This window comes from Montipora capricornis, chromosome 3, assembly GCF_036669925.1.
Source record: "Montipora capricornis isolate CH-2021 chromosome 3, ASM3666992v2, whole genome shotgun sequence".
In the NCBI taxonomy this organism is placed as follows: Eukaryota; Metazoa; Cnidaria; class Anthozoa; order Scleractinia; family Acroporidae; genus Montipora; species Montipora capricornis.
The window spans coordinates 25,779,798-25,804,840 of record NC_090885.1 but is presented as its reverse complement, the minus strand read 5'-3'; the positions used below and the strand labels follow the sequence as shown (position 1 = coordinate 25,804,840).

At 37.8% G+C, this 25,043-nt stretch overlaps 2 protein-coding genes across 2 annotated transcripts in view; one reads left to right on the top strand and one right to left on the bottom strand.

Annotated features, from left to right (window-relative positions):
- Positions 1-780, top strand: part of LOC138042656 (BLOC-1-related complex subunit 5-like) — an 869-nt gene extending 89 nt beyond the window's left edge. The window contains exon 1 of the mRNA XM_068888603.1: positions 1-780. This exon is cut by the window's left edge and continues 89 nt beyond it. Coding sequence (XP_068744704.1) covers positions 23-634 — 612 coding nt within the window. The 5' untranslated portion in view covers positions 1-22 and the 3' untranslated portion in view covers positions 635-780.
- A 2,096-nt stretch (positions 781-2,876) lies between these two features.
- The window catches only part of LOC138042655 (cleavage stimulation factor subunit 3-like), a 37,941-nt gene continuing 15,774 nt past the window's right edge, over positions 2,877-25,043 (bottom strand). The window contains exons 4-26 of the mRNA XM_068888602.1: positions 24,754-24,786; positions 23,601-23,698; positions 22,846-22,912; positions 22,225-22,259; positions 20,877-20,937; positions 20,555-20,620; positions 20,287-20,364; positions 19,927-20,007; positions 14,582-14,663; positions 12,737-12,846; positions 11,985-12,101; positions 11,304-11,378; positions 10,660-10,761; positions 9,743-9,784; positions 9,581-9,622; positions 9,422-9,482; positions 9,203-9,266; positions 8,970-9,066; positions 8,527-8,625; positions 8,213-8,354; positions 7,935-8,026; positions 7,318-7,390; positions 2,877-4,141 (exon numbers count right to left, since the gene is read on the bottom strand). Coding sequence (XP_068744703.1) covers positions 3,957-4,141; positions 7,318-7,390; positions 7,935-8,026; positions 8,213-8,354; positions 8,527-8,625; positions 8,970-9,066; positions 9,203-9,266; positions 9,422-9,482; positions 9,581-9,622; positions 9,743-9,784; positions 10,660-10,761; positions 11,304-11,378; positions 11,985-12,101; positions 12,737-12,846; positions 14,582-14,663; positions 19,927-20,007; positions 20,287-20,364; positions 20,555-20,620; positions 20,877-20,937; positions 22,225-22,259; positions 22,846-22,912; positions 23,601-23,698; positions 24,754-24,786 — 1,902 coding nt within the window. The 3' untranslated portion in view covers positions 2,877-3,956. The remainder of the gene's footprint in view (positions 4,142-7,317; positions 7,391-7,934; positions 8,027-8,212; positions 8,355-8,526; positions 8,626-8,969; positions 9,067-9,202; positions 9,267-9,421; positions 9,483-9,580; positions 9,623-9,742; positions 9,785-10,659; positions 10,762-11,303; positions 11,379-11,984; positions 12,102-12,736; positions 12,847-14,581; positions 14,664-19,926; positions 20,008-20,286; positions 20,365-20,554; positions 20,621-20,876; positions 20,938-22,224; positions 22,260-22,845; positions 22,913-23,600; positions 23,699-24,753; positions 24,787-25,043) is intronic.

The window sequence follows — 25,043 nt, the reverse complement described above, 5'->3', positions numbered from 1 at the left end:
TAATACTAGGTGAACATTCTACATGGGGCAAGATCAAAGCAATAGTTTGGCTAGTCAGACAGGCCATCAAAATGTTACTTCGTTTTCTGTGGAAAAGGAAGACAGCAAACCACGACCCAAACAGCGAGCCAAGCTGGAAGATATTATGGTGGTTAACGCTCCAAGCGGGACTTCGAAGAGTGCCACTAAAGGTGAAGATGAGGACATAAAAAACATTACCAGACTGCCTTTTTATTATCCGCTTCTTCGCGGAACAGTAAATGTACCTGCGGCCAGAGAGTTGGAGTTTTTAGATAGATTTGACCCTCGTCCTTGTCTTTCATTGTGCACTCGGTACGAGCAGCACCTAAAGCAATGTGCCGAAGCCGTGGCATTTGACCAGAACATGCTGTCATCACGAGTTCGAGAAATTGATGCTTACAGCGCCGCAGTTTTGCGTCGGGTAAATGACAGGTTTAAGAGATTCTCTGTTGAGGCTGGGCAGCTAAGAAAAGTAGAAGAGATGAACGCAAACTTAAAGAGAATTGACGGAAATCTCAAGCGCCTGGTACCCACGATGGAAAGACTTAACAACATGCTACCTGAAGGTGAAAGATTGGAGAATTTCGAAGTATTCTCTGGAACCGTACAGTAGGACACCGACAAGTAATTTATGTGGTTTCATGCTTTGTTTTCCTGTGGGATATCCTTAGTCCATACACCAGCTTATTCCGACAATGCAGGTCAATATAAATTGCAAAAACATGCAACTTCCACGTAAAAAAAGAAAACAAGGAAACGAAAAAAATAAATCGTGGATAAAAATTGGTGATTCTTATTGGGGATTTAGTATAACAAAGACAAGACAAGATTTATTTGTACTCACTCAAAATCAAGGATCTTAAAGGGGCAGTATCAAGCCATTCTAGTCAATCTTCAAAACACAAGAAGACGTCTTTGCATCAGTGAAGACCAAAAATAATGTTGTAGTTTAGTTACCAATAACCTCTGAAGTGCACTGAAGCTATTCTTTGTTGTTTGCTGCCAAGGATAGAGAGGATGGAAATGGATTGAAACTTGAAAAAAGTGGCCAATTTTTTAACTTTGGAGACAGTCTTGTGAAAGGTGCCAAAAATTAAATGTGAATAGCTCTTTGTGCCATAAATACATTTCATATCTTCGCAGTGGGTTGTCAGGAATGTTGTAGGTATTAGCTAAAGTACTAATTTAAATTTTTACGTAGTTATGCCCGGAAAAAGGCAAATTTAGCATGACAGTGCTCCTTTAAGAATTTCATTACAGGAAACTTAAAGAGTACAGGCTGCCCTGAATAGGAATGAGGGCTAATGAAGTATGGCAGTCTCACTTAGGATATTAGGGAGCTTAAGCAAGGACGACGACGTCGCCAAGGAGAACGTAGTCCAAAAATATCATTTCCCGTTATTGTAATAATTTCGTTAAAACCCCCAAGTCGTTCGGAATGGAAAGTGTATCAACATTACAGGAATAAAATTGGCATGAACGGTGTGGTTGTTTGTGAAAAAATTAACATGTTCTGTCAGGTTCTCACGTCCTCTACACAACCTCAACTTTGGTCAATTCACGTCGTTGTAAGGACAAGAACGGCAAAGAAATGTACCAAAATGCAAAACGCACGTGCAGGGCGTGCAGAGCTTTTGTTTTTGCTCATTAAACCCATTGTTTTGTGGCATTCTCGTAGCCGTTGTCGTCGTCCTCACATAAGCTCCCTATTAATGGAGGGGGACATGACCTCTTGACCGGTTAACCCCATTGACTCCTCAGGCACCCAAGGATGCCCCCAGTTAACAAGTGAAATTGTCTGGCATAAGACAGAGTGGGAGTCTAACATGAAAATTAATTTGGGTCTTATGAAACAAGTTGAAAAAGGTAAAGTACCAGTAATTACTATGAAAGATTTCAAGCTGGTGTTTTGAGAGTTGTCAGACATTTATCAGCAAAAATCAAATTTACATGAAATTAAAGAAGAGAAAATCAAAATAAATACTGGTGGGTTTTTTTTTTCAATAAGAGGGGGAAGACCAGAGAAACGCCTTTGCACATAGAGTAAAAGCCAACAACCCACAGATGACGTTGAGTCTGGGAATCAAACCTGGGCCAGAGGATAACAAGTCCCCATTGTACAATCCCCTCTCCTTTTCCATCTTTGCTTTCTTCTTTATCTCCTTCAATTTATGTTGAAATAGATTAGTATTTATTAGGGTCTGTGAGTAGTATCCCGACCCTAATCTACTTGCATTAACCCATTGACTCCTGGGAGTTGCTTTAGCCCCTTCGACCATCTTCAATTTCATGTGATGTGATAGAGCAGTTTTCAAATGACAGCCAAAAGTAATTACACGACTGCAATTGCTACGCTCAGTGATTGGTTTAAGAATCTTGTACCATCATCAACCATTGAGAGGGAAAACCAATCGTGACTCACATACGATTCTTCCCGCGCTTTGAGCAAGTTACATGGAATTGCTACAAATTTGGATTGGTTCATTGCATTGTTTGCAATTGCTGTGTTTGGTCAAAGTAATAATTACTTTGGTATTTGTTCTACCACACTCAATTGAAAACTGCTCTATGATTTACAGTGATCCAAATTGGTAAGGATCTATTCCTGCTCTCACCACTGGGCGGCATACCAAATTCAACTCTACCACTGTTGTGAAATAGTGAACTGGTCACCTCCTGTCATTTGTGGGTAATGTTTATTTTCAATATCAAGGGAACTTCTAGATTATTATCAAAAATGAAGTGCATATTCACTAGCCTGACAAGTGCAATTCCACTCTAAACAAATTACTGCCATTACACCATAATAATTTATTCATGTCTCATGGAGTAAAATAATAAAGACAATGAGCAACTTCTGCAATGAGGTTTATTGACAAGTAAAAGTTCTATAGTTTTTATGTAGTCTAAATGTTGTAATTATGACAACTGGATGTTACAACTGTCCCAGTTGCAAACAGGTCTATTTACTCTCTAACATTACATTGAGTAACAATAATTGGCCACTATCAAAAACACCATAATACTCTTTGTTCGCCCTCCAAAATTTTGCCTAAGCATTGTTTTTGTTTTCTCTTGGGACTTACAGTGGTTCCAAGAGAAACTGGAACAATGCTTATGCAAAATTTTTGGGGGCAAAGAAAGCGTATTATGGTATTTTTGATAGTGGCCATTTCCACTATGCCAACTGCCACTCTTTGACGCTATGTGTACTCAGTATTTGATTTTCAAGTTGTCTTGCCTAACTGCAAACTTCTTCTTACTGCAACTGGCAACATGTCACTAAAAGTAACAAAAACGTGAAACAGTACTCATTCCTAAAACCAAGCACAGTCCGAGTCCCCTACTCTCCACAGATTACATTAAGTTAAAAGAGGGTCCCAAAATAATAAATAGATTACCCTATTGTATGGAGGAAGTATTAAAAGTTACGAATGGTTGCAGATTTTGTACATTTGACTTCCTAGCAATCCAATGAAATTAATGCAAACCTATTTTAATTGATGGTAAAAACAATGCTTAATTAAGAATAGAATAATGGGAACTCTCCACTTACAACTAAGCACTGTGACTGATGCACAAGTGAAATGTGCATGGAGACTTTGATCAAAGACTCTTAACAATGCTCTATGTGCAGAGTCGACTCTTGTGAAATACTGGTACTGCAAAAATATACAACATTACTAGCATCCTTTCATTCCTTCTACCAGGGGGAAAAACGACCTTCACCGGCCTTATCTTCCAGCTGTCAATGTCTGGGTGTTTGAGAGTAAGAATTCTACGGGATTCCCTTTTACAAAGTGAAGCTGGTAGTGGCAAGTCACAGTATATGTGTATGAAGATCTATCTGGATAAGGAATCGTGATTGTTCACTTGAACAACATGGATGCAATCCAAGATGCTCTGGTATTTCTAAGTAATATTCAACTGATGCATTAATGCACTCTCTTCTGTTGACGGCTTCTGTAGATGTCATTTACAGGGGGGGCAGCAGAGGAACTCTCATCGTCGCTTTCATGATCTACACCAGGACGCTTTACACCACGCTTTTGCTGGTCTACTTCCATACTTTCTTCACCATCCTCTACACCATTCACAGGAACCTCAGCATCTGGTAGACCTGTGGACACACATTACTGCAATTATTATCTAAAACACCTTGCAAATTCAAACTTTTTGGTTCCACTTCAAAAGTACGTTTGGTATTTTACAACACACGAGTAGCTAGAGGAAAGAACATATTTTATTTCCTGCAGCACCTTTGATGAAACATACATGTCTTCACATAATAAGATGGCAAACCCTTACACTAAATAGCATGGCTCATGAAGATAACTGAAATTTGCTTATAGAAAAACAAACAAAGCCAAACTGTCAAGACTGTCAAATTACCAAAAAAAACCACAACAGGCATTCTACATAATAACAACTGAAGAAATACAGGCTTGGTGTAGAATTTAAAGTGAAGAGGAAGGAAAAGGAAAGGAAGTTCACAAGTCAATACAGAAGTGCCGTTATGTGTCTGTCGAAAAGACAATAATTTGCAAGTCATCACAACAAAGATTATAAATTAATGATGGGAAAACTGTGCAAAGGATGCTACACTTAGATAGCACAGAAGGTCAGAAAAAAAGGAAAATGGTGGTTTGAAAAGTAAATAAGAGAAAACAAGTTGAGTAGTGCAAAAAGCATGTGACAAGACTGCAGATGAGTAACAGAGAAAATGGAAGTTTTTCATTTGCCAAAAGAAGACGAGGTACAACTTACACCTAATTTGTCCTAAATCCCTTTGTAAGATATTAAGTTTGATGATGTGTCCTTGATTGTTCAAAAGGTGGATAACGCTATCCACCAGATAAATCACTATCCAGCGGATAAGCACCAGCAAAACCAATAAAAATTATGTTGAGTTATCCAGTGGACAGTGATTTACCTAGTGGATAGCGCTATCCACCCTTCAAACAACTGGCGCCAGATAAACACTAGCAAAACCAATAATATTGAGTTATCCAGTGGATAGTGATTTAACAGGTTGACAGCACTATCCACCCTTAAAAAAAACTAAGGCTAGGGGATGTATTTGCTATTATGGTGTTGGAAGTCTAAAATCTGTAAATGGCAACTCTTACAATAACTGCTTAATTAATATGCCCAGTAATTGCCTGGTATTTTAAAGAGAATTAGACTACCTTTTCATGAATGTCAATGTTCATAGAGCTCATGTTGTAAGTCTTGGTATAACATGAGCTTTTCAGTTAATTAGTATTAATTGAAAAGACAAAATGGAATAACCCCAACAGAGAGGTCAGCACATTTGTCTGATTAAAATATCTGTTCATTAAAATGTTTGGCCCTACATCAAAAGAGAGTTACGGAAGTCCATAGCAAATGTCAGAACAAAGAATGATTTAATGCACAGGATCTTTGGTGTGTGGAGGCAGATCAAGTTAGATCATGTTGGGGAGCTTTATAACTTCATCTCTGAGAGCCTACAGTGGACAATGTTACTGAAACAAGGGCAATCTCATGAAATCTTGAGGTCATTACAAACTTTGTTAGTCTCCTTCGCAGCCGTCTTTAGGGATGTCACACAACACTCCCCCTAAAGGAACGGCTGCTCACATTGGAAGTACATTCCTATTGTTTTGATGGTCTATTAAAACAACCAAAAAGGTAAGCCAATTGAGTGTGAGAAAAATCATTCATTGCGATTTTCTGACAGCCCCATGTAGGTATTTGGATTGAAACCGCGAGACAATTTCGACCATCCAAGAAAAAGTATTTACTTTCGGTGGCAATAGTACCCATAATTTTAAAACAGTAGTACTCATCTGGAAACTATTTGTGTACTTGCCTAGTTTCTGGCTGCAAATTGAATCAGAGTTTTGACCTAGGCAAAACCTCATGTACCATAAAAGAAAGCCTTGCTATTACCTAGCTTTTTTACAGAATGATGTGCTCCGATTTTTACTAGACATCATGTGATTATATTTACATCCTTTCAGTTCTCCACTAAGGGGCTACTCACATGATTCTGGAATGACTTTCATTCTGGAACGAGTTCACTCCATCTCTATATATTTCTTTGTATTTGCTCACATGATTGTGAGACGAAATTCCGTTCCAGGACCTGTATAAGTCATTCCAGAATGACTTCATTTCGGTTTTCGATCTGAGTGAAAATTTCGTTCTGGGATGAAATTTCATTGTGGTATCATGTAAAAAGGAAACAGACTTCATTCCAACATGAAAATTGCAAACCGTTTAGTAAGGGCGAGTGTCCAATTAACTACTGTATACCTTTTCACTGTTTCTGATGGCATGTTTAGTCAAGAGAAGCAGCCCTATGGTCAAACTGTCCATTACCGTTGCAGCTATATATTCTATTAAAATGCACAATGATATTTCATGCGAGACTTGTGCCATCTTTGTATTCTTATCTGACACAAAAACCTGGAGCAGATCGATTTTGTCATGTGAATGCAGTGCAAACTTCATTCTGGAACGGAATTCATTAACGAAAGAAAATCATTCCGGAATCATGTGAATAGCCCCTTATTCTTGCACTCATGGTCAACACGGTCGCTTTCAAAAATGCAAACACCAGACCTGCATATTTGTGGTGATAGAGTGCATTGATGAACGGAGAGGTATTGGTTGAGTCGCACGATACAGTTCAAGAAAATGGAACTGTAGCTGTGAATAATGGCTCAATCTGAGAAAGGAATGTGGTTCCAATGCGAGCAGCCGTTTGACACCCTGAAAGACAGCTCCAAAGGAGACTAAAACTTTGTTTGCAGAAAAACTCTTCAATAATAGATGAGTTAACGCCCTTCAGTGCATCATGGGTAACCAGGGTAAGATGGAGAGAAATTCAAAGCTTTGCGTGGAAGTTCAAAATGATGAAAAAACGATGAAAAGTATTCGTGATATGTGCTCAAAGGTGTGGCGGAATAAAGTTGGAGAGAATGGCTATTAGAAATTATTTTATTAAAGAAAGTTTCTGCCATACATTTCCTGTAATTCCAAAGGTACAAAATTACAGAGAATGTATGGCGACAAAAAAAAGCAATGCTAAGGAATTCCAAAGAATAGATACCAAGTCCAGTTCATCTCAGTTGTGAACTTGAACTTATTTGTTTGGTTTATGAAGGCCAACGTCTATAAAGTAGAGCCATGTACATTATAATTTGCTTTGTTTGGGGAAAAATGCAAAGAAATGCTGCCATATTGGAAATTGATGAATATTCATGTCGCTTGACTGTATACTTTAGAACAGAGTTTATTGTCACGTACCAGAGACTGGAGGATCAGGTAACTGGCATTCCAATGTCAGCCTGATAAAATCTTCCACCATCACAAACGGGCCCTTTGTAACATACAAAGTAACTTGTTTACAACATTCAGAACAATGACTGGCACAAAGAAACTGATTTTTCAATTTATTGTATACTGGTGGAAAGTGCAACCCAAAGACTTTGGTATCAACCACAACAGTGACATTATGATAATTTATTCAGCGAGGGCAGTTTCATTAATTATTTCCCTAAAATAACAGTCATCTAATTAAATCTCAGCAGAGTGGGCAAAGCAATTTTTATTGAAATGATTTGCCAATGTGAAGTACGTAGCACTGGTTTTTCTGATTAAGACAACAAAAGTCCTGTGAGATTTTCATGATGCATGGCTTAACAGCAAATCAGCTTATTTGGTTTATTTGTCAATCATGCTTCAAATGTCTATCGTCTCCCTCATGTATGTAATATGTACTCAGGGATATACATTAGGTCTGCTGAAAATAATTATAATAATCATAATTATTGAGCTTGTCAGCTATCTTATGCTTCGTACAATTGGGCACCATCTGTCTAGTGGAATTTGCACTTTATTTATTTATTTAATCCGTAAAATACCTGAAAGCAAGTTGGAGGAGGCAACAGAGTCATGAGATGTTGTGCTGCCGGAGGAATTGGGAAGACTCCACCTGGTACAGAGTGAACACCCACTGAAATGGCAAAATAGTGTACTGGTATTTCAACAGGTCTGGACACATAAGAAATCAGCATTAACTTTTTTTCAAGACTATTTCAGGATAATTATGTTCTTTAAAAGTACCACTTCTTTAACACTCCTTCTGTAAGACTCTTTAGACAAATTAATATCCCTTACATTGTGGTTAACGTTTCCTTACCTGCTCCTGCTGTTGGTTTAAATGGTGTCATCTGTGATGTGTCTGGTCGAGGGAATTTTACTGGTTTTTCTTCAGTCTGCTCGTCTTGAGTGGCTACAGAGGAGAGGATGTTTGACAAACTACTGTTTTGTCTTGTGGAGCCCTACATTTGACAAGAAAATTCCCATTGGCAAGTTAAAAGCAAAAGGAATGTTGGCTAAAAATGACGCATGGCACTTATCTCTTAAAAAAATTAATTCAGTTTTGATCAGTTTTCAAACTTCAAAAACTCTAGATGTCCTTAATGTCTCTAAAAGCTTACTACTACTATTTACCACATAGCCCATTATTTTAAGCTCCAGTGGAGTACAAGGAAAGAGATCCAGGTACTTGTATCTGTCTACAAGCACTGATGTTTCATGGCCTTCCAGTTCCTGAAAAATGAGAACAAAATTTAATGTTATTAGGTGACAAAAGAGAAAAGAAATATCTCAAAGAAAAAATATGATGCCCAAAAATATTAAATTCCCAATAATCAAAAGCAAAGGCAATTCATTCCATTGTCTTGAACATTTCTTTGCTGTCCTCTAAGGGCAGGGGTATTTTGCAGAACGCTGAATGCTGAATGGTTAGCTTTATGGCCCTGCATGTCTTCTGTGTAGATCATAATACCTCAGCAGCCTTGCAAATACTTTAAGTAGTTATTAGCACTAGGCCTGCATTGTATATCCCCGCTTAGTACTGTTATGGTTTTTGTGGTGTTGCACACCAAACTAACCTCTCTGTAGGCTTCCAGTTTTCTGTTCTCAACCTTGACTAAGCTGGCTAAGTCACCACACGTGGCTTCAAACTCCAAAAATTTACTCCAAACATCGCTGAAGAAATGTTAATAAGGAAATCAAAGTGTCAGTGTCATTTATCACAACACAAAATCTTAATTTTGCAAAGTTAACTTATACATTAAATATCTCCATCAATGATACTTGTTAGTAAATTTGTTGACATACAAACCTGGCCTTTTCGTTTGGCATGGAACTCAAAACCTTTTCAAACAGTACTCTTGTGTTGTTGTCATCTACAAAAGGATCATAAAAATAATGCTCACTTAGGATGTTGTCTAATGACACTCCAAAAATAGCTTTTTTGTGAGTCTTCAAAACAGGGAGAAGGAAGAATAATAATAATTATTATTGTCATGTGAATGAAAGATGATGCAGATAAGAAGCTTACCATTTAAATGTGATAAATAATCTATATATGCCAACACATAGTCTGTTTCGTTCATATGTTTCTAATCCAAACAAAAATAAAAGGAACTTAGAACAAGGATGTAAAATAACAAGTACAATTAAAACATATACACATAATTTAAAAACTGTATGTTGATACCTTTAACCCTAGCTCAAAGATTTTAAATGCAATGGATTTGTCCTGAAAAAAACACAACAAAAACAAAAAGTTCATCAGATGGCTCGTACAGTACTTTGTTAATGGTATCAATTTTTTTCTACCTGAAACCTTCTGCATTAAAAAACTGGAGGGAAAACTTACTTTACTGCAATAATACTCCATTAGAGCAGCAGAGATAAAAACCTGTTGGGTAAAAAAATTGTGTTTCACATTATTCAGTTTTTTAAAAGAATGATATTTTGATGGTCTTTCCTTTATGGGCCAACCTCAGAGTCATGCAACCAACCTGAAGACCATTAAACAAGTGAGTCATGAACAATAATATAAAATACATAAATTATTTTTATTTTAAAAATCGATAATTTGAATAGTGCAATTGTGGAGCGTTGATTGGTTTAGCCATCGTTGGATGTGAGAAGTATTATACCGTGTCCTACAAAATTAATTAATGAAGACACAAGTATTGGGAAGAAAAAGGTCAGGGAAAAACAGAATGCAACTAACTAGCCTTGGCCAGAATCTCAGGACCTTGAAGCATTTAACTGTGCTTCAAAACTGGGTTTTTTGAGTTTAAAAATGTCCTTATTTGGATGTAATGTAGCTCGCGCATTTTCCCCGATCATATTTTCAGCCATAATTATATTGGGCATAAAATTGGTGTCCTAGAATCGCCAGCTTTGTTCCAAGGAAAAGAGTTGCAAGTCACATACTTTAAGGTCATGTGCTTCTGGCTCTGGCACTACCCAATGAAAGAAAGAAATCTTATTAAATCTTATTCTTATTATAAAAAAAGATTTTCATGGTACAAGATTCTCCCGGCAGAAAGTCTGAAAGTTCTTACTGACACCAACTCCCATAATGCAACACTAAAACACTTTTTGCACCAGAAGTTTTTATAACATTGTAACATTGTTACATTATTCTACGGGGCCAAGCTGAATAAGACTTAAGAGATGATGGTTGCCACTTCAAAGCTACTACCCAATGCACCCTCTTTAAGCTAATACCATCATAGTGTATTAATTCTTGAAAAACAACTGTATGAAACAAATACACACATGAAAATTGGTCCTGGGATCCTCTCTTGCCCTTTTGAAAACTGTCCTGCTCTCCTTTATGCTTTCGGAACGTCTTGCAAATTTCATGTATTGTATATAAACCTGTACATGAACATTTTCGATAAATACAAATCATTTGTACAAGTTAAAACTCAACATGTTAAACATGAATGCATGCTAAAAAATTAATGGCTATTCAGATGAAAACAAATACCCTGAAAATGATGTCTCATCTCTTAGGAGATGTCACTTTCTTTAGAAATAATTATACATAATTGTAAGTTATTATTCTATTATTCACTACTGCACTAAGCTGCACTATACTGAAAGATGAAGTCATCTAGTTTATGGTCTTCAAGACAAAAACCATAACAATTAATTTTTTATAGTTCAAATATTTTTAATGACCGTGTAATGTATTTATATTTTATAGTTTCTTAATATTTCTATCTTTAATGTTTATTAATATATTATATTTGTTTTATTCTAATCTATTTTGGGGGTTGCCGTATATGAGGATTCAGTTCTTCCCTGGCAGCACCCTTTTTGCGATGTTCTTTGCAAATAAAGTTGTTATAAATAAAATAAATAAATAAATAAATAAGCTTAAAAAAGAATAAGTTTTAAATTTAGACACAACTTACCAAAGTTGGATCAATATTCTCTAGGGCTAGATATTTTTCATAAATTTCCTTTGCCTTCTGAAACTTCATCCTTCCCTTTATAAGCAAAGAGAACCAACAAATAAAGACCAATCACCTTAACATTTTAATGACAAGTGACCCCTGACCATAACTGCCAGGGTTCATACATTCTTCAACCCTGACAAACATCTGAAGAAAGGATTTCTGGTAATGGTAGGCCAATTCGCATTCAGTGTTGATATTGAAAAACCATCCACAACTATGTTTCAAAGATGAGTGCAAAAAAGAAATGAAGCCATAGACTTAGACTTAGAGAAATGGGAAAACCTTGCACAATATCACTCACGTTGAAGACAAACCGTGAACAAGAACCTCAGGATGTGAGATTGCTTCAGACGAAAAAAGGGCACAAAACAAGGAAAATTAAGAGCAACAAAGAGACAGTGACCACAAGTGCAGAGGCTGTGGATAGGCTGTCATTCCAGCATTGGTCTTCACAGCCACACCAGACACTGTCAGCACAGTGAATTGTGGATAATTCTGGTTTCTGGTTTCTGGTTTCCGGTTTCTGGATTCTGGCTTTTAGTGCTGCCCCACTAGATTGCTGCTTTAGCATTACCTGAACCCAGAGGTGCAGATTCATGGCCACTTGTAAGCGACGAATGGCAGAATTAAAATTACCTCTTCAAAGTCGGCATATGCAAAGTTCAGCAACATGCTGCGTTTCATCAGTCCTGTGATAGCTCGTTCGTACATTCCAACTGCTTCATCACTAAGAACTTTTGAACCTTGCATGTCCTGTATGATGGATGAAAGTAAGTCATCAATGGAGGAATGATGACAACAAAATATCAAAATACACCCAGGGAGAGGTAAATGAGAGAGGTCAAATCCTTGACTCATGATTACAGGTTGTCCCAGGCAGTTCAGGGAGATTTGAATTTGTGTGCATGGTTGTTCACAACTGCTTGAGTTTTAGCTTCGGATAATGAAGACAATAAAACAAAAAAAAACCCAAAATAAAACAGATCTTTTATTGATATGTTTCTTACATACATGTCTACCTTGACATGTACACTGTAAGTATGATTAATAATTGGTTAACCCTCCCCCTTCTTGGAGAAAAGCAGAGAACAGACCATTATTCAGAAATGGCAGCCAAAACATTATTCTTCTGTCTTTGTGCCAATCATCCTCACTAGCCTCACTTTGGAGCAAAAATTCTTTTGAATTTTGTTCCTACACGAGGCTAGTGAGGGTGATTAGCATAAAGACAAAAGAATAATCACTTAGCTGCCATTTATGAATACCGTCTGTAAATCTCAGAATAGAACGTGGACTAGTTCAGAGGAGGGTGTAAGTACTTTCATCCATAAACTTAGTGAAGCTTTCTCTCTTGAATAATAGAAGTTCCACAAAAGTGGTCAACAAACCCCTTTGTCCATCAACTGTTGACTGACTTTCTCCAGATAAAGTGCTGCTTCACACCACATATTAGAATGAAATCCCATAGTCTGAAGACATTGCTCATATGCATACACCACTGTATCAGGACAGAAATGAAACAAACTATAATAATTTAACATTTTTTAAGAACCGCTCCATCAACAGCAACAGGTGGTTGAATAGTAAAAAGGTTTGTCAAACGATTATGTACAGAGCAATAGAGTATTTGCAAATTTTAAGCAGATAATAATAATAATTATTAGTAGTATATACTAAAACAAAAGATTATAGCGCTGAACATGCACGCTGATTGGCTACTCAAACTGGGAGCAACTTTTGCAGGATTTGTGCCCAAAAATATTGTAATCTTTGCAGAAATAAATGAGTGTGCTAGATTATTTCACTGTTTTAGTATTATACTGAAAAAACTATTCACCGAAGTGGAGGTGGCTAAAGGTGGATATTATTATTATTATTATTGTAATTAAAATAACAATAGCAATGACTCCTTGGTGGGAGACGAGTTCTCTCACCACTGCACCATCCCTGGTATTCATGATTGATATGCTATTTTTTACTGGCATAACTATTCCGGGGGTGGGGGTAGGGGGTGAGGGTTGGGGTGAAGGGTACCATAGCTGAAACAACCCAAACCCTTACAACAATGCTAACATTAGGCCTAAACACTATGCTTTAGATAATAGGGAGTTTAAGCAAAGACAACAGCTACTGCAACGACAACGTCAATCCAAAATATAGCTTAATGCTATCGCACATATTTTGGGATTATTCTGTCTTGTTCACCTTGTACAATACCGGCGAACCATCCTCGACACGAACGGTTTTGAAGTCGAAACAGAAAATGAATGATTCATTGTTATATCCTCACATTGTCGTCAAAACCAAAAATGTGGTGATTTCATGTTGTTGTTTTGTGGAGTACAGCAAAGAAATGCAAGGAAATTTGTGCTGCACGTGCATCACATGCATTTTTCCTTCTTAACCAATAATATTGTTCCTTCGTGGTGTTGCGGTAGCCGTAGCCGTCATCTTTGTTTAAACTCCCTAATGACTAGGCCTAGGGTTAGTTCTTTTCTAAAGGTTTGGGTTGTTTCAGCTATGGTACCCTTCACCCCCTACCCCCCACTCCCCACCCCTCATCTCCTACCCCCACCCACAGAATAGTAATGCCGTGTTTTAGTCATGTGCAAGAGCACATTCATTCAACTTGTACAGGAATAAGCTCACTTCTCCAATAGAGGATGGGAGGAAAAGAAATCAAATACCAAGTTTGTTTTCGCTCCACCTTTTTAAAACTTATAGTTTATAAACACTGCACTGTCATAGCTTCTAAGGTCAGTAAGTTTCTCTTTTGTTTTTGCATCAGATCCAAGACACTCCCATAATGACAACCACAGTTTTTGTAAAATGTTCCAATACGTTCTATCATTCACTATCAATGGTTTCTGTTTGCGTTTGAACCACACACCGAAGAGCCAATTTATCCAGCTGAGGTCTGGGAAGTCAAGATAATAGATTGAATTAACAAAGTTTATACAAGTGAGTTTCCTACACAAAGGTAACTTCTGATAACAAATATTGCACAGTAACCAGTGAAGGTTTTGTTGAGCCTTTGTTAAGGCTGGCATATACCATTGAAGCTTAAATATTATTTAGTCCATCAATGAAAAAAAAAATCTTTCTTAATCCCACCTGACCAATATAAAATTAAATCATTGCAATGATTTGACAATTAAACTTTCTGACATTGGGAACTCATTTTCCCTTATTCTCTACATTTATCACAAAAGGTTAAAAAATCAAAATCAAACCTCTCTTGGTAAGCAAAGCAGTGTCCTCAGTTCTCAGTGGGTTGCTTTTTTCCCATGCAATGTACTTCTTCCAAATTTGTAACTACAGTGAAGATAAAAAAAATACATTGAGTGGCTGCACATCTTCCTGTTCCTTTTTAGGTTCAATACATACATAAGTAGTATTTTTGACTTACCAGTAGATATAGTCTTGATACGAAAATGTTTACAGCTGCTTAATGTTCCATTATCATGAATGCACGAAAACTTCATGGTGAAAAACAATAATATTTGTGAATCACCACAAATGACTTAGCTATATTATGTAACCATAACAAATGCCAAAAAAATTTTAATGATGACTTGATTATAGCTTCATGAGTTTGCTAACAAGCATCTTGCGAGACATCATTAAATATCACGATCCTAAATGTATTAACTGGTTTGGTTGTGGATATGTATTAACTTTAAAAACATTTCATGTAGTTCATAAAAAGGGTTCCTTTAGCCCCATTGTTTAATTTGCACTCAATTTCAAGGTTTAAATAAGATACAAGCACATGGCATGCTGTGCAGTTACAACGCATAAAAACTTAATGGAGTATTGTTATTTGCTCAGTGCCAGTGGGCATACATGTAATTGGACATGCATGCATTATTATGTATGTTGCTGTTCCTCATGCCTTGCTCAGCAGCCTTTATTGTTGTAACCAAGCTGTTATAGCCACCATTAAATCATTACAGTTTGCTATTCACATATCGCCTTATCATCATTGGTGATGTGGCAGTGTTCATTCGTACCCACGTCTCAAAAAAATAGAAAGCCAGTACATTGACACAAGGAGATAGCAATTCAGCTCAGCCTACAGCTGTTCCTCTTGTCAAACTACGCAACGACCCTACACTAAGCACACATCAATTCATATGGTCTTCTGTCTTAAACAGTGGTCTCTAACCAAACGTTAGACGATAACTTTGTTCGAAGCCTCAAGACAAACTCTTCAATACACTCTCTTACTGGATCATAATTTGCAAGCTTTCTTGGTGACGGCGTTGACATGCCTAAAGAAAACCCCTGATACTTCCCTACATGCCTCCAGGATGATGCTGAATCTGTGCCCTCAGCCTCTCACAGAACTGCACAACAGTATTGCACCCACCTCAAATTGATGTTGGGCCAAATCACAGCCAATTACTCTCCCGTGATTTCCCGTCACACCATGGCCAACATTTCCACCTCAATGAATTCCATCTTGTAAGGATTTCAGTCAACTGAACCATACTTTCTGGACTTCGACAATATTAAACTTAAACCAGATGAATGCCCTGAAGACTAGCACCTTATGTCCTTTATCAAAGACAACTTTTTGGAAGCGAATGGCACTTTCACAAACCACGTGGAAACCCCTGGTACATATGAGGAGATGTCACCTAAATGTACTCTCAAAAACCTAATTACTGACCTCACTTGGTTAAGGTTAATCCATATCAATTTCCCCAGCCAACAAGTAGCATGGATGCCGAAGACCCTGGTTCCTTCAGCCCTGCTGGAGAAAAGGACCCATCCCTCCCCCTTCCCCTCTGCCAGGATTGTCTTGCGCTGTGTGAGAACTAAACAGTCTCCTCGTTATAACGCCTATTTCAGACAACATCCGCCAAGCTTATCTAAGACAGAGGTACCCTCCACACCATTGCTCCTTGAAAGTACATAATCATTAGGTTAGATCTCATGCCTTTAACCAGATACCCCTCTCCAAAGGTTCCATGAGGTACTGTGGCATTGGCACCCCGTTTCACAGCATCACAATGTACACAAGATCAGCCAAGGGTATGCCTGGCTCTGAGACGGTGTTAGAAGAATTAATGTGTCAAGTCTTGGGCGACTTCATCCAAGAGGGATGCACAGCAAAGCTTGCTGATGATCTTTATTGTGGGGGTGAGATACGTGAAGAACTCCGATCTCCAACTGGTCCCACATACTCAATGCTCTCAGCTGCTGCCACCTACTACCATCTGCTGCTAAGACCATTGTCTGCCCCAAATCCACCACAATCTTCTGTTGGATCTGGGTCTAGCCTGTGAGCAGGCTCTCTTGTAAGTGTTGTGCAAGCGGAGACACCGCAAGAGGATTGGGGCGGAAAAGAAGAGCCTGCATCCAATCCACCCCTTTTTGAATATCCACCACTCAGAATGTGACATGTTGTCATTTGCATTGTGTCAAATAACCAGCCAATAGAATCAATGAGAAGTGTCAACAAACATGATCTGAAATAAACACATGTGAGTTTCCTTGCAAATATGAACCCTTTTCAGTGTGAAGTATGGAACAGGCAAAAGTGCTCATGTACCTTTTGAAAATCTGCACCAACAGTAGTCAAGGCGAAGTACAAGAAGATGTGTGAATGGATTGGATTAAAATTTGTCAAATCATCAAAATTTATCGCAGCTCTGATAATTTATCAGCAAACGCCAAATTTATCGCTGTACACAGTAAGCTGACCACAAACTCTTCTCTTTTTTTGTATTTCTGTAAAATGTAAAGTGTTCATACGTATACGATTCACAACTACAAATAGTTTATGCATCTTAACTCGGCTGATGAAGACAGACAGAGAATGTCGATAAGCTTACCATTTAGAAGTCCAGAATTCCACAGTGTGGGATTCAATGAGTTTTCAGGATGTATTTTAAAGATTTGTCTTAAGTCAATAGCGCTGTCCAGTGCTTGCTCGGCCAATGCAAATATTATTTGTGGAAGACAGATTAAAAAATATTTCACGTCCTGTACAGCGCTACAGTTCAAGCCCCATTAATTTCCCTCTTCAACTTGGTCTTGCATTAGGCTAATAACTAAAACTGAATCCCTTCCAATAGCCTTTTGAGTTTTAATGCAGTAGAGAACAGTTGAAAGATAAAACTTCTTTTTCATAACCAGTCGGCATCACTGCGAACAAGTCCCTTGTCTTCAATTATCTTCAAGTAGGCAATTTACTGCTTTATTCTGTTCTTTCTTTAGCTGCATTGGCTTGCTTCATTTTACACGAGAGCTTGCAAAAGGCTTCCATAACAGTGCCCTCAAATCCTGCCAAGTTTAATTCAATCTTTTCCCCTGGTTATTGTAGGACTGTAGGCGGCTTGTCAGCCCAGGTCATCAGAATACTGGGTTCGTGGAGGAACGCAGAGAATTAAAAAAGGGGTGGCTTGGATGCAGGCTCTTTTTTGCACCCCACTCCCTCTTGCGGCTTTGCCACTTCCATGACACTTGCAAAAGAGCCTGCTTGCAGGCTAGATTTGGTCATAAGGTGCCCATTGCTCCCAAGTCATAGGCCGCTTGAGTCTTCCCAGCCAACCTGAATCCAATTACAAACTAAGATGGTATGACCTCTGCCAAAAAGATGCCACTGCACAAAAAGCCCTTAATTCACACATGTCCACTGTCCTCCCACAATGGTTCTGTCAGTAAACATGCCCTTGGAGCTACTTTGTACATTACTCGAAATGACTGTCTACACCTAGCGAGCTTCTGCAGTGCATAACTATGCAAGCACCAAGTAATGTGTGAGTATCGCAACTGTCAAAACACTGTGTGTGTGTCGTGAATGACAGCCAACCTCGTGTCCAGGCCATCAACAAGCTGTTCCCTTATTCCCTGAAATTCAGAATGTGCGCAGCATGTCTGTCCAAGATATCTTAGACTATGGCAAGCGCATTCCATTTACCAGCATTTGTGCCTCACTCTAAAAGCTCCATGTCATTTGCAACTCATCCTGCTTCTGAGAAAATGTGCAACCTCCTACATATTGCCTGATGAAAAGAGAACACTCTTTGTGATGCCCTTGCACAACTGATCGGGGGCCTACACCACTTGGATGGTCCCAATGCATTCATATGTGTTGACCCTGCTCCTGGATTTTGTCTTGCTGGTGAAAACCAATGCTTTACAACACCTTGGCATTTCCATTGAAGTTGGTCAGTTGTCAAAAAGGCTGTACAAGAACTTAAAACAAAACTCTCATGCCAAGAGCCCGGTGGAGGCCCTGTTACTGAACTGAGCATTCCCTTTGCAACAGTCCAGTTAAGCTCACGAATCTGCAGCCAAGGTCTCTCTGTCCGTGAAACAAACCAGTTCACCAACGAGCAAATACCTGTATCCGATTTGCAACATATCATAGCAAAGCACAACAGTTGCAAAACCAACTATATCCATACAGTGAAAGGACCAAACGGGGGCAAAACTCATTAAATTCCTTCAAGCCTCTGCTCTACAAGATGGTGATCTTGTAAACATGTCTGACCGGGATAAGCCTCGAGCTCGTGGCTGGTACATTATTGACGGAAAGTGGGGCTTCAACAAGAAATTCACTGGTTTCCAACTCTGTGATTCTTCATAATTAAGTCAAGTTAGCCGAGTGTAATGGGGTACCCCTTTACCCCAGATGAAACAAGTTCCTTGTATCGTCTGGCTTCCACACCTACCTGCCCACTGCTAACATCATCTGATTCTCCAGTCACTGCTGTCTCAAAACCAAGACCTCAGTGCACCTGCAGGCTGCCAAAGTACATGTACCTGCAAGACTACACTGTAGATCAGAGTAGTTACTCTACATTGTGCGGGAATTGTGATCCGTGAGTCCCCTACTTCATATGGATGGAACCATTTCTAAAACACTTTATCAGATTTAATTCATTTATAGACTTCCCACACATTCTTTCTGCTTTTTTTGTTAACTGAAAGAGAAGAACAGGTTGTGCCAGCAGGTGCTAGTAGCCACACATGCGTATTACGTTTCTTGTTGTTTCTCGAGTCTTGCTTGGCAGCCATATTGTTGTAATGGAGTTGCTATAGCCATTAAACCGTTACATTTTGCTATTCACAGGTCATCTTGTCCTCATTACAGGTGCGGCATATTGCTTAAGTTTATAACTTCAGGCTATCTGATTTAAGAGTAATTTGTTTTGGTGAATTATTCTACACTCTGTTCTAGAACAAAGTTCCATCTCTAGTTCAGTTTGGTTTGCTAAACTAATGCATTACAAAGATGAGTTAGCCTGGACTATGAGTGGAGACAGTGGGTCTATACAGTATCTAAGAATTACTTCAGAGATGCCAAGCAACCCATGTAGATCTCAAGTCTGGAAAGTTTTTTCCGCCCCGAGACCCCAAACTCCCTCCCACAATCAGCCCATCCACTTCCTGTTGTTAACCCACTCCCCCCCCCCCTCCCCCTTTGTGACAAAGAAATTTGCTAGAAAACAGGGCACTTACATGTATGTCTGTATCCTGGAGACTCCTGAGAGTTGGCAAGAACATTAATGTGATGTTTTAAACTCACCAATTTGTCAATTTACTGTCTCATGAAATTTACCTGCTTGGTTTCTTCTGCACTTCCATTGACAGGAACTGATGGATTTCCTCTAACCAGTCCTCGTGTTATGGCTTCATACTCCTGAGATCAAAGAAGATTATTTAAACATTTGAGCCACATATGCATATATTTGAAAAGACTGAGTATTACATTGCATGTATCAAAGTGCATCAATGGAATTATAGAAAATGTGTAACATTACTCTAAAAGAAAGGACTACACTATTGTCATGAAAGCAAAAACCAATTATTCGTATAGTGCATCCTTTACTGCCCTGTGCAGTATAATTATTATAATAAATATTAATCAGTTCAGGAGTTGGAAGGTGCAAAATTGTAGTGAAGGCAAAATGAACAATACCTTTGCAACTCTTCTAGCATTCATGTACTCTCTGGTCTTATCATCAATGAGTTTTTTGGCCAGTGTTTTGTTCACACTCTGAAATGCAATGAATAGTCAAATAGAATGTGACAAATTTCGCAACATGTTATTGGGAGATGGGAGGACAATGAAACTCAAAGAAGAGCAAAAAGTCACAGGGGTTGGGGGGACTGTGACTGTTTGATCAATTGAACCATTTGCTTATCTGCGATGTTCTTGAATACTTGTTTTTAGCAATATCCCTCACCTGTTCAAATGAGTTGTATTCTCTCCACAAAGCCTCCAAATTTAACATTGGAGTCACCACTGCTCTCTACAATATAACAAATTTATTTTAAATAACAAAACAATTCATTATTACAGTGAAAATATTGTTACAGTACTGCAACTGTGAAAGTTCAAACTGTTTGTTGTGACAGCTTCTAAATTAGTTCTACGTCAATTAACTGTTTTCTTGGCTATTTCACCAGAAATAGCCCATAAGTAACCGCTCTTTTGCTGGGAACTCAAATATACAGATGTAGCACATTTAATCCATGCAATATTAATTTTACATAATTATACTGTACCTGATACACTTTTCTTATGGTGATTATCTTGCGGTTTTCAGCATAGCTGCCAACTGCCTCACTAAAATGAAAATTGTACACCAGTTAGGAACTGATCAAGAAACATTACAAAAAGAGAATCAAAGAATGTCTTAAGGACGGTGCCTTGTGCATACATTCTGCGCATCTCCAAATACTCGAATTTCCATGGGTGGTGCTTATTATTACAGGTCCTGGGATATTTTTGCACCCTTCAAAAGTATGCAGAGAAAGCAGAACTTAGCAAGTGATCTTGGTATCCAAAAAGAAAATTTGGGGTAGCCATGCATTTTTCAGAGATAATTATTAAGCTTCACTTTGTAAAAGAACATTGCTTCGTATTTTAAAGCTTTTACAAAATAATATAATTATTCTTGATTAATTATCTTCAAAAAATGCATATTATTTTTGGATTTAAAAAACACTTGTTAACATCTGCTTTTCCCGCATATTCAGTAAAGTGCGCAAAAATACCTTTGAATTAGTACGCACTGTCCTTAACACTTCTGTCATTAAAAAACATCAATTTCTGTTTGTTTGTTTTTTTCGGTAACTGGCAATAAGAGGCTGAAGGCCGCGATACAACGCCAGTAGAAATTAAACCGACCACTGAAAAACCCAATCCTAACAGCTGCACTCCAACCAGACATTACTAAACAAAGAAACAGTGAAACTCTGAAAGAGCGAAACAACGAAACAACAAAAAAAAGAGAAACAAAGAAACAACAAAAAAAAAGCGAAACAAAGAACCAAAACACCATGTATGACCTCATCATACAATGAATACTAACCGACAAAGGTTGGATTTGAGATTAAACATTGTTTTCAGTGCCTAAAAGTTATTGCTCCTAATCTGAATCCTAATCTTAATCTCTATGAATAAGGAGCAATAACGTCTTAGGCCTAATTAGGCCTACAAGTACAACTATATTCAATCTCAAATCCAACCTTTGTCGGTTCGTATTCAATCTTATGTATTGTGGGGTTAGGTTTAGATGAGTGTTTCGTTTCGCTGTTTCGTGGTTTAGTAATATGCCCACTCCAACCTGATCTATATATTATAAGTATGCTGGTTGGGTTTACATCGCACCTCAATATAACACATGGTGCTAAGGGTTAGGCTGATAAAATTGATAAATTATGAATCACAAGAATTTGATCACAAAATAAACTAAATTTGAAATTGAATGAAACATATAAAATGAATTTAAAAATTAATGAAAGTTCACACAAATGCAGGAAAACTATATGATCACAAGAAAATTGATCGTAATGATATCAAATAAAAATAAAGGAAAAAATCATCAAAATACATCTTTTCAGTTCTTACCCTGTCTTCAGAAAGTTCACAAAGTCAACCCAAATCTGTGAGTTAAAAATTAAAGAATTAAAAGACCGAATAAGAAACAGTCCCCAGTCACTCATGATTAATCAAAATAATATGAACAGCACTTTTACAGGATATAAGTTCATTCAACAAAAAGAAGTAAAGAAGTTGTTGCGCATAAGTTCTGCGCATCTTGAGATACTCGGATCGGTGATGCTTACTAATACAGGAATATTTTTGCGCGGTTTAAAACTGTCGGAGAAAGTAGATCTTAATAAGTACTCTTGGTATCCATAAAAAAATTGGGGGTAACCTTGAAGTTTTGAGAGATTTAATTAAGCTTCAATCTGAGAAAGAACACCATACATTGCTTTGTATTTTTAAGCTTTTTACCAAATGAATATTATTCATAAATTATCTTTGCAAAATGTGTGGTCACCCCCAGTTTTCAATAACATTATTTTGTTAAGATCTAAATTTCCTGCATAATCATAAACCGGGGCAAAAATATCTTTGAATTAGTAGGCACCGTCCTTGAGGGTACTTGCTCACTTTGTAAAAGGTAGCTAGAATACCTGTAACGAAAAGGCTGAGTGAAGGAGATATGTTATTATTGGGACTTGCCTGATATGAGTTGAAGTCCACACCAACTTTTTCAAGGGCAAATTCATAAGCTTGCAGCATCTTATCTCTGAAAATTTTGTAACAGAGATTTAAGGAATAATTATATTGTTAAGGCCAGCTTACACAATATCTGGCCAATATCATAAAATTATAATTGTCAGAAAAGTAAAACCCTAAAATAGGACACTTGCATGATGACGCCATTTGACTACAAGTACCAGAATCCTTTAGGTTTTGCTTGTCTCATGCTAATTGGAGCTATTGTTATTTTTACCCCACTGGGAATACAAACTTTAAATAAGAAAAGAAAAACTGAAACTGAATTCTGGTAGTTGTAGTCAAATGACGCTATCGTGAAAGTTGCCTATTATAACGAGCTCCCTAAACATCAGAAGTGGTGAAGACAAACAAAAATTTAACAACTGTTTAGAAGTATTACTCCACGTGTAGGTGCTTTTCATTACCGGTAGGTAAATGAACTAATTATTGTTTGTGGCAATTCCAGGCTGTGCCCGCCTTTGTTTTGCTTAGAGGGTGGACAAGGGAGAACATCTATATACTCCTATACACAAGGTACTTCATTACAGGTACAACAAGCAACAGTACTGCCTTTATTTGTTTGAAACCTGTTTCCAGGAGGGAGGGGAGGGGATGGACAGGGGAGAAGATGGACAGCGGACAATATTATTGTATAGATAATTCTATACACAAGGTACTGTACAACAACCAACAATGCTGCATCCAAATCAGCCTACCTAAAATTTTGGAGGGAACTTTTTGTATCCCTGACATAAGACAGGTAACACTTCCAGAGATCAATGTTTAGCACCTTGATGAGACATTTCTGAAAAAGCTGAAACGTGAGAAAGCAACATTTGGTTTCTTAAGTCAAAGATTTCATATTACTTTTAGTTTGCAGCAAGATCCTTTACAGTTGTAGCCTGGCTCTAACGCGAGAAAGATGGGCACAGTCAGCCAATCTTTTGATGAGCAGCGGGTCCAAAACATAGGTCATTGTACATGTCACTGCACTACAGACTGATAAATAAACACCAAAGGTGTCTCCTAGCCGTATCACTCGACAAGAAATTAATGTTGTTCAGGTCTAGTGGAATGTGACCTGTGTTTTACACACCCACCTCTTACTGAGCTACATAATGAATTTTACCAATCTAATAGCATAGGATATATATTAGCAACAAAAGGTATATTTGTAAATGTTATTATAAAAATACACACCTGAATAACTTGGACAATATTATTGGTATTTTTCATGCTAATGCAGCGATGGGTCATCAGACTTAATTTTCATAATGCTCCATTAGGGTTTTACATTTTTTATACTCTTAAGAAATAGTCGTTAGTTTGAAACCACAGACAGTCCCCTCTTGTGCATCAAATTCACAAGAAAATAACTGACTTGTTGTTTCTCTAAACAGGACTATGACAGGAAGCCGACTGGTCCATCAATAAATGAAATAATAGAATCAAAATTATTTTCTATTTCAGTCTCTGACAGTTACTGAATGCAAGATGTTGTCCTTAAAAGCAGATGTGCTAGTCCATTTTGATAAATTTCCTTGTACAAAACCTTCTAGCTGTGCAATCCTGTCTGATCCATATGAATTTTTGTAATAACAATTTTTTTTATTTGTTGTGTAAAGCCAATCAAAAATTGGTTTCAAATTATCAACACCACCATATAATTATATAAAAAAACTTGTGGTATTACTGAGTACAAACCACCTAGCAAATAATCTGAGAGATAATAATGGTCTATAAATTAAAGTACCGCGAGCACAAAAAGTATTCAAATAACCTATCATAACCACAGGGATAAAAAAGGTAGAATAGAACACAAATTTAAGGGAGGCAATGGGATTATGAATTACCATTTACCGGTATTACCTTTTCTACTTGTTCATAGTTGTTATTTTTCATCTGAAAGAAAATCAACCAAGACCATTCACCCTTCATCATTCTATTGACATCTAGTGCATATACTTACTTAACAAACACACACTTTATCGACCACTCCCCATAGGGGGCCAACGAAACACAATCAATGAAACCACAGAACACAACCACAACTGTTAAGAAGTGATGGCAAACAAGTGCGGCTGAGAAGTTGAGCCACGGAGGGCAGGTACAAAACACAGGCCTCAGGTTTCTGTTTTACCAACACAGAAACAAAGCTA